Source organism: Bufo bufo, chromosome 9 (assembly GCF_905171765.1).
Source record: "Bufo bufo chromosome 9, aBufBuf1.1, whole genome shotgun sequence".
Classification (NCBI taxonomy): Eukaryota; Metazoa; Chordata; class Amphibia; order Anura; family Bufonidae; genus Bufo; species Bufo bufo.
In genome coordinates this window covers 8,915,447-8,925,302 of record NC_053397.1, presented here as the reverse complement: position 1 = coordinate 8,925,302, position 9,856 = coordinate 8,915,447, and the positions used below count along the sequence as shown (strand labels likewise).

The window sequence follows — 9,856 nt, the reverse complement described above, 5'->3', positions numbered from 1 at the left end:
AACGGTGCAGGAATTACAGCAGTTTGCATATGTGCCTTCCACTTGTTAAGGGACCAGAAGTAATGGGACAATTGTCTTCTCAGCTGTTCCATGGCCGGCGTGTGTTATTCCCTCATTATCCCAATTACAATGAGCAGATAAAAGGTCCAGAGGTCATTTCCACTCTGCTATCTGCATTTGGAATCTGTTGCTGTCAACTCCCAAGATGAGATCCAAAGAGCGGTCACTATCAGTGAAGCCATCATTAGGCTGAAAAAACACAACAAACCCATCAGAGTGATAGCAAAAACATTAGGCGCGGCCAAAACAACTGTTTGGAACATTCTTAAAAAGAAGGAACGCACCGGTGAGCTCAGCAACACCAAAAGACCCGGAAGACCACGGAAAACAACTGTGGTGGATGACCGAAGAATTCTTACCCTAGTGAAGAAAACACCCTTCACAACAGTTGGCCAGATCAAGAACACTCTCCAGGAGGTAGGTGTATGTGTGTCAAAGTCAACAATCAGGAGAAGACTTCACCAGAGTGAATACAGAGGGTTCACCACAAGATGTAAACCATTGGTGAGCCTCAAAAACAGGAAGGCCAGATTAGAGTTTGCCAAACGACATCTAAAAAAGCCTTCACAGTTCTGGAACAACATCCTATGGACAGATGAGACCAAGATCAACTTGTACCAGAGTGATGGGAAGAGAAGAGTATGGAGAAGGAAAGGAACTGCTCATGATCCTAAGCATACCACCTCATCAGTGAAGCCTGGTGGTGGTAGTGTCATGGCGTGGGCATGTATGGCTGCCAATGGAACTGGTTCTCCTGTATTTATTGATGATGTGACTGCTGACAAAAGCAGCAGGATGAATTCTGAAGTGTTTCGGGTAATATTATCTGCTCATATTCAGCCAAATGCTTCAGAACTCATTGGTCGGCGCTTCACAGTGCAGATGGACAATGACCCAAAGCATACTGCAAAAGCAACCAAAGAGTTTTCTAAGCGAAAGAGGTGGAATGTTCTGCAATGGCCGAGTCAATCACCGGACCTGAATCCGATTGAGCATGCATTTCACTTGCTGAAGACAAAACTGATGGGAAAATGCCCCAAGAACAAGCAGGAGCTGAAGACAGTTGCAGTAGAGGCCTGGCAGAGCATCACCAGGGATGAAACCCAGCGTCTGGAGATGTCTATGCGTTCCAGACTTCAGGCTGTAATTGACTGCAAAGGATTTGTAACCAAGTATTAAAAAGTGAAAGTTTGATTTATGATTATTATTCTGTCCCATTACTTTTGGTCCCTTAACAAGTGGGAGGCACAGATACAAACTGCTGTAATTCCTGCACCGTTCACCTGATTTGGATGTAAATACCCTCAAATTACAGCTGACAATCTGCAGGTAAAGCACATCTTGTTTGTTTAATTTCAAATCCATTGTGGTGGTGTATAGAGCCAAACATCTTAGAATTGTGTTGATGTCCCAATATTTATGGACCTGACTAACTACTATAATACTGCTCCTATGTACAAGAATATAACTACTATAATACTGCCTCCTATGTACAAGAATATAACCACTATAATACTGCTCCTATGTACAAGAATATAACTACTATAATACTGCTTCTATGTACAAGAATATAACTACTATAATACTGCCTCCTATGTACAAGAATATAACTACTATAATACTGCTCCTATGTACAAGAATATAACTACTAGAATACTGCCTCCTATGTACAAGAATATAACTACTATAATACTGCTCCTATGTACAAGAATATAACTGCTATAATACTGCTCCTATGTACAAGAATATAACTACTATAATACTGCCTCCTATGCACAAGAATATAACTACTATAATACTGCTTCTATGTACAAGAATATAACCACTATAATACTGCTCCTATGTACAAGAATATAACTACTATAATACTGCTCCTATGTACAAGAATATAACTACTATAATACTGCCTCCTATGTACAAGAATATAACTACTATAATACTGCCTCCTATGTACAAGAATATAACTACTATAATACTGCTCCTATGTACAAGAATATAACTACTATAATACTGCTCCTATGTACAAGAATATAACTACTATAATACTGTCTCCTATGTACAAGAATATAACTACTATAATACTGCCTCCTATGTACAAGAATATAACTACTATAATACTGCCTCCTATGTACAAGAATATAACTACTATAATACTGCTCCTATGTACAAGAATATAACTACTATAATACTGCTCCTATGTACAAGAATATAACTACTATAATACTGCTCCTATATACAAGAATATAACTACTATAATACTGCCTCCTATGTACAAGAATATAACTACTATAATACTGCTCCTATGTACAAGAATATAACTACTATAATACTGCTCCTATGTACAAGAATATAACTACTATAATACTGCTCCTATATACAAGAATATAACTACTATAATACTGCCTCCTATGTACAAGAATATAACTACTATAATACTGCCTCCTATGTACAAGTATATAACTGCTATAATACTGCTCCTATGTACAAGAATATAACTACTATAATACTGCTCCTATGTACAAGAATATAACTACTATAATACTGCTCATATGTACAAGAATATAACTACTATTATGTCTTTTAGTCATAGGTTTTAGATGTTATTTTAGTTGATTTTTCTCTCGTTCTGCTGTAATCAGGATGTTTTCCCGCTTTCTCGGCACCAGGCAGATGTTGCCCTGGGAATCATGGGGACTGGACGCTTTTCTTCCACAGTCTTGCGGTGCATTTTTGAGCCTGTGCTGCACTTTTTTGGGGCATCGTCCTTTCCTTTATGTCCGTTGCCCGTGTTCTAGTAAACACTAAAATACAAAGCCCTGCTGCAAAGTATGAACCCAACTGTGTGACCCTCTCCCAACACCCGAAATGCGTCACTGGGTGCACGGTTCATGTAACCTCAGACTTTATAGTCTTGCAGTGTCTGTCGCACAAGGGAAGGTCTTTCAGTGAAAGTGCACACTCAGGGGTGTGAAGTAAAAGGAGCAAGGTGCAAAGTGAGGGAGGTGGATTAGAGTGCACAGTGTCAGCAAGCTGCTGTTGAATGCTTGCCAGTCACGTCTCATTCCAGGAAGCAGGGGATACATTTAGCCTCAGGCTGCACATGAAAGCAACATTCGGAAGCCTGACTGTGTCAACATGAGCAGGGTGACAGGGAGGTGACACTGTCAAAACAAGTGAAGGGGAACTGAGCTGTCTGCCTGACATCAAAGTGCCATAAGCTGGCAGCCCCAACTCCTTCGCTTTAACCCCTCCCCTGCTGAGTTCCGGAGAAAGGACCTATTGTTATATGCACCTGGATGAATGAGTCACACACCTTGCGTACGTGTCACACTGACCCGGGAGTGCAAGGGAGGGTGCGAAGGTTGGATAGAGTCCTCTGCTGCCCTGCTAGACTCTCTACTCGTGTACATTTGGAATTAAAAGGACACAACATTTCGTCAAATAAACTTTTTATTTTTTTTTTCTCAAAAATATCTTTTTTTTTTTTATTTCTTGACGACATTCTCCCCTTAAGCCCGGAAACTGGGCGAGAATCCAGCAGGAGAGGAAGCAGATCTAATATACTAATATAAAGTGCTATGAACTGGAGCCTCCGTCCCCATCCTGTGGGGCAAGTGAAGCAAGGGCCGGCAGGTCGTAGGCGCTGAACAAGTTCATGAAGCCCTTTCATGTTCAGTGCTGCAAAAAGGTTCCTTTACATTTTCAAGGTCTTGGTTTAACCGGGATGGGCCGGGCCTGTCCATCGTCTCCCAGTTCTGCCACATTTGTTGGACTAAGCTACCGCCACGCGTCTTGTAATTCCACAGCCTTGGCACCAGACTGTCTTCTCTTCCTGGTGGACAACCTTTAATACCATGTTCACTCAAAGGGTCCTCATCCCAAAGAGGTGGTCGCCACCATTCAGAGTTTCATCCTGGTGGACCCCAGTTTCTTTTGCGGAGTCTCATACTGGAAGGGGGCCCAGAATGGTTGTTTGCAATAGTAGTACAAGCAGAGTTTTTTTTTTCTTCTCCTCCATCCTCAGTCTTTGGGGTCTGCACCCACGGTGGGTACCTGTTTAAGTGCTTGCAGTAAGGCAGAGGAGTCCATGGATGACATTGCTGGAGAGTGAACTTGGGGGACGCTATCCTGACTCAGCAGTCCGGACTGGGATAAGTTGGGATACAACATAGGCATAGATCCTGGGTACCAACATTTTTCCAGCATGGGCAAATAGGCAGAGGGTGTAGGGGGTATCAAATAAAAGGGGAAACAAAAGGGTGGATGAGAAGGGTAAGACCCCACTGAAGAAAGGTCATTGTCGCAGAATCTGGAGTCACCATCTGTGGTCTCCAGTCTGGGCCTCTTTTTTGGAATTTCCTCATGTTCCTGCTTGATGACCCTGTCTAGGGTGGGGGATCTAGAGGAGTCTTCCTTAATGACACCACCTTGTTCCTGATGGGAATCTGCCTTTTCCACTTCTCCTCCATACCCACTGTCAGTGTCCGTGTCGGTGCCACTCTGCTCTCCGGATTGGAGGGGTGCAGCACGGCAAATCACAGGGACGCAGTTGGTGGCCTGAGCCTTAGGACTGGGTTTTTCATCCAGTTTGGCAACTCTGGAGGGACTGTGGCTGAGATCGGAGGCCACACGATGCAGGTGAGCTACAAGTTCACGCGTCTCTCCTCCTTGCAGGAATCTTAAAGCTTCTTCTGCACACAGCTGGAACCCTGAGCGAAACATCTCTTCTGAGGATTTGCTGCTTAGGGGTGACCCACCTAGAAAAAGGAGGTGTCAGATGAATCAATGAAGTGCAATAAGATTAGAAACCTAGAATGTGTCGGCAGATAAGAACCATTTGGCCCATCTAGTCTGCCCAATATACTAAATACTATGAATAGCCCCTGGCCCTATCTTACATGACCTCAGATCCTTCAACGGGACTGTGACCCTGCTTCCAAAGACTCACTAGCATCCTCTTCCCCATAGTCCCATTACCTCATACCAATAGGGTCTGACTACTGACCATTCACATGGCCAGGCATGAAGGTTTTACCCCATATGGTTCCCACATGTGTTCTGCATTTGTGCCTACATCAAGGCCCAAGCTTTCAGTACCAGACAGAGTGGTCTGTAGGGTAGTATTGGAGACCAGAAGTGATACTGACCCTTCTGAAGTGTTAGGATCTGCTGCTGTTGCTGCTCGATCAGGTTCGATAAGGACTGCACATGTTTAAGGGTCAGTTCCAGCACCACAGCTTTCTCAAGATGTCCCAGTGTCTGAAGGAAAAAGGGATTCGATTAGTAACTAACATTTATCGAGAACGCAGACATACAAAAAGTCAGACCCCAACTCTTCCCAATGGAGGGATCTTGATGAGCCCATGATCTGACCCAGGAACATAGACCTCTTGAGACATCATTACACTCCAAGAGAGGAGGTCGCCCAGCTTTCCCAGACAAATCTACCTAGATAAGTGGAGATTTAAGCAAACCTGTGATTCCCGGGTCTGGGAGGACTGGGCGACAACCCCGTGTGACAGTTGTAGTGGCAGCCATAGAAGTAACTCTGAAATAGGATTGGGCACTTAGACTGAACAGGACAGTTGAAAAGGTCTTCTGTTTTGACTGCAAGCTCTTGGGACCAGGATATAGAGCCATGTCATTATTGATTCTCATGTTACATTGCGCAAGTTGTCACCTGGTAGTAGCGAGGTCAGCCCTTAAGGCTAATACAAGGGTTATATAAGGCGGCTCCTTGTCACACGGCAGTCTACAATCAGGAGCGCTCAGCGTGGTGGTCACAAGGCTGCTGAACACCGCATGGTTGTCACATGCACCAGCCATGGACACGTGTGATATCGCCATTAGGAAAAACCCTTTCAATTCTGCAAAATGGCCACAATCTACATCCCTTTCAGCCATGTCTTCTCCTTACCGTCAGCTTGAGGTGCTCCGGCAGCAGGTCTTTCAGTTGGGAAATACATTCATTAATCCTATCACGTCTTTTTTTCTCAATAAGTCGGTGAGGGAGCTTGTAAGATTCCTGTTAAGAAAAGACATATCCATGTCACACCAATGTAGGCCAGACAGACTGAACGGCGAAGCGCCCCCTAGTGTTCAGACTGGGATATTGCAAAAAGCAAACTTTACATGTGATGGTACACGTGAGACTCTAATCATACACACCCCACAAGGAACATGCAGGCAAACGTGCAGACTGGCTGCAGAGTACAGGCAACTAGTACACAATGTACAGACACCACATGCGTTATTGGCCAGCAAACTGAAACCAAACAAGCCGCAAAATCTATTGGGCTGATAGACAAAGATTTAACTCCTTGTATCTCTCAAACTGCAGCACCAAGATCTGCACATATATAAGGTAGAAGAACCAAATGCGATGCAAAGGAGCACAAATCACAGGCTTCAAAACAATCCTATAATTCCATAGAGTTAGAAAAGTTTTGGAAAAGTCCTCACCTTGCCATCCTCGCATCGCTTCAGACCTTTCCTGTTTTTGAAAACCGGATACATGTGGGAAAAATCCATCCTACAAGAAAATGGCCACAAGTCAAGAAAATGTAAAACTGCAACAATGTTATAAAGAAGAATTATTTCATGTTAAAATATTATTATGTGCTACAATGTGTCATCAAGGTAAATGTAGACTGAGGTGATGGTTGTGCTAATGATTGTTACCATGTATCAAGATGCCATATAATCCACATGTGTTATTGGATATAATCCATATCGATTGCTACAACATATCACGGAGAACCATGTAGTTCTGCCATCCCATACACTGCATATAGTGTATCCAATATTGATCACTTAGGAACCTAAAGGGCGTCTAGAATGTATCGGTGGAGGTTCCTATATCCTTAGGCTCCATTTACAACAATGTATCCCTGTAAAAAGACTATAGGTATCAGACAAATGGCTGCAGATTCCAGGCTTTGGGATAGAGTGGAGCAGACCACACACAGTTGGAGCAGAACTTATTGCCTCTTACTGTAATTAGTTCTCGTCAGTTACATGCCGGACACATTTCTTGATGAAACTCCAGATTGCACAGGTTTCTGGGATTCCAGACAGAAGAGAACTTACCCAGACAAGGAGGTAGATCTATCCAGACAAGCAGGGGGAGGCTGGGCACTGGGGATTCTTTCCATGCCAAATGAAGTTAAATCCAGCAAAGTGTAGAGCAGAGCAGATAGTCCATGCAGTAGAGACGGTGTCTCCTGCAGTAGTCCTGTGGGCACAGGTGAGGGCTTCAGGTGGTCAGAGTGTGTGAGCAGTGTCTGCTGCTCTGCATGGATATGATGGTGTTAGGAGCTCCAGCTTCTAGTTAAATGGATGGGAGGGGATGTAGCGTGCTCATTGGTGGGGGGTAGCGGTGGTGTGTCCCTCCCTGTGACAGCAGCACGCCCAGTGCCAAGTGAACCAGCTGCTGCTGCTGCTGTCATATGAAGCTCACGTGCTGCTCAATGCTGCATCTGTTCCAGGCAGGGAGGGAGCAGGGAGGGAAGTGTGAACAGACTGCTAGAGAGCACATAGGGGTGTGGAGCTGGGAGGACTGCAGAGGAGTGCACACTCCACTGAGAGAGGACACCATGTCACTGTAAATACAGGTGGTACTGAGCATGTGAATGCAGAGTGCCAGCCGTTGTGCCCGCTGCACATGTGTGCACCATTATACAGGTGACTGGTCAGAACAAAGGGATAAAGATTAAATATGAAAATAGTTAAAACACAAAATATAAAGAGATATAAAAGTAATAATAACAATGCTTAAAAAACCCCCATTACAAATGGGAAACAATAATACTGAATACTTAGGGTACTTTCACACTAGCGGTTTTCTTTTCCGGCACTGAGTTCCGTCCTAGGGGCTCAATACCGGAAAATAACTGATCAGGATTATCCCCATGCATTCTGTATGGAGAGCGATCCGTTCAGGATGCATCAGGACGTCTTCAGTTCAGTCTTTTTGACTGATCAGGAAAAAGATAAAACCACAGCAATCTACGGTTTTATCTCCGGCCAAAAAAACGGAACACTTGCCTGAATGCCAAGTAAATGATCCAGCATTTTTTTTCCATAGGAATGTATTAGTGCATTCAAAATACCGGGTCAGTCCTTCCTGCGCAGACCAAAAAAAAAGGTGAAAAAAAATAAATGCCGGATCCGTTTTTCCGGATGACACCGGAAAGACGGATTCGGCATTTCAATGCATTTTTTTTTTAGACTGATCAGGATCCTGATCAGTCTTACAAATGCCATCAGTTGGCATACGTTTTGCCGGATGCGGCAGGCAGTTCCTGCGACGGATCACTCTGCCGCAAGTGTGAAAGTAGCCTTAAAGGGTCACTGCGTTTTCAAATAACTTTAAATGTCACAGAGACATATCAAAAGTTTTGATTAGTAGGGGGGGGGGGGTCTAAGCAGTGAGACCTCCCCCGATCATTAGAATGAGACATGAGAAGCGCTCACATATATTGCGCGCTGTCCTTGCGTCAGAGGACGGAATCAAGACAGGCCTATAGACTTCTATTGAGTCTGTCTCCCGCAGCGAGGAGAGAGTGCGGGATGTGCAAACGCTTCTCTCTCCTCAGTCTAGCGATTGCTGGAGGTCTCAATGCTTAGACCCCCGCTGATCAAAACGTTTAATATGTCTCTATGACATATCAAAAAGTTTTTTGAAAGCTCAGTGACCCTTTAAATCAATAATACACAATAATAAATACAATAAAAATAATTATTGATACAATATCACATTACAAATAAACATACTGTTCTTTCTTACACACATGAATTTGGGTGCAACTTTTTTTTAACCAGTAAAAAAATAAAAAAAACAAAAATACAAATAATATGCACCTAATGAAGAAAAAGAAAAAAAGAACGCTTGTGTGTCCTGCGTTTCATACTTCCCATAGACCCTTAGCTAACAGTTGGGGCTGGTGGTGGTTTTGCAGCAAAAAATGTCACAAAAAAGGCAAAAGTGCAGAAAGATGGCACCAAAAACTAGTGTGAAAGCGCATGTGAGCTCAGTACAATAGAGCTGCGATCAGATATGAACGGAATGTTATGATCTAGGCAGCCCGGGAGCTCCTGCAGACACGTGGCCCATCACATTCATGCCTTAGTGGGGCTTGCAGAAATCCATGTGCTTGCTGTCTCATTAAGGCCTCTTGCACACGACCATATGGCTGTCTCAGTATTTTGAGGTCCATTTTTCACGGATCCATTGTTCACTTTTTTTGTTTCCGTTTAGTGGTTCCGCTAAAAATCTCTTTATGATTTCCGCAAAACAGAAACATTACATTTTCAATCATTAATGTAATGTACAGTAATATGTTTTAACAGTATACACATGGGAAAGTGGGCATGGATCCGCAAAAAACTTTTTTGACTTGAATGGAGCCACGGATCGTTATTTGGGGGCAATAATAGGACAAGTTCTATCTTTCAGCAGGACAGAAATATGGAAACGGAGTACATTCAGTTTTGTTTTTTTTGCGGAACCATTGAAATGAATGGTTTTGCTTACGGATCGCAAACGGAATACGCAAAAACGGAATGTGAAGCCCCGTGCCGTGGACCTGCAAATTGCAGTCCGCAATGCACGGGCACCGTCCGTGGGGCAGGCGCATGGGGATTGCAAACCCATTCACATGAATGGGTCCGCGATCCTTGCGTTCCGCAAAAAGATAGAGCTTCCGTAGTGTTCCGCACCTCCGGATTTGCGGACCCGTTGAAATGAATGGGTCCGCATCCGTGATGCCGAATGGCCACAGAACGGTGCCCGTGT

The 9,856-nt window shown here is 43.8% G+C and overlaps 1 protein-coding gene across 1 annotated transcript; it reads right to left on the bottom strand.

Annotated features, from left to right (window-relative positions):
- Nucleotides 1-4,045: 4,045 nt before the first annotated feature.
- Nucleotides 4,046-7,460, bottom strand: BHLHE40 (basic helix-loop-helix family member e40). The gene is made up of 5 exons (XM_040407318.1): nt 7,150-7,460; nt 6,523-6,592; nt 5,978-6,085; nt 5,208-5,319; nt 4,046-4,817 (listed from the first exon to the last, which is right to left on the bottom strand). The coding sequence occupies exons 1-5, from the start codon at nt 7,212-7,214 to the stop codon at nt 4,081-4,083; spliced, it is 1,092 nt and encodes a 363-aa protein (XP_040263252.1). The 5' UTR covers nt 7,215-7,460; the 3' UTR covers nt 4,046-4,080.
- Nucleotides 7,461-9,856: the final 2,396 nt, after the last annotated feature.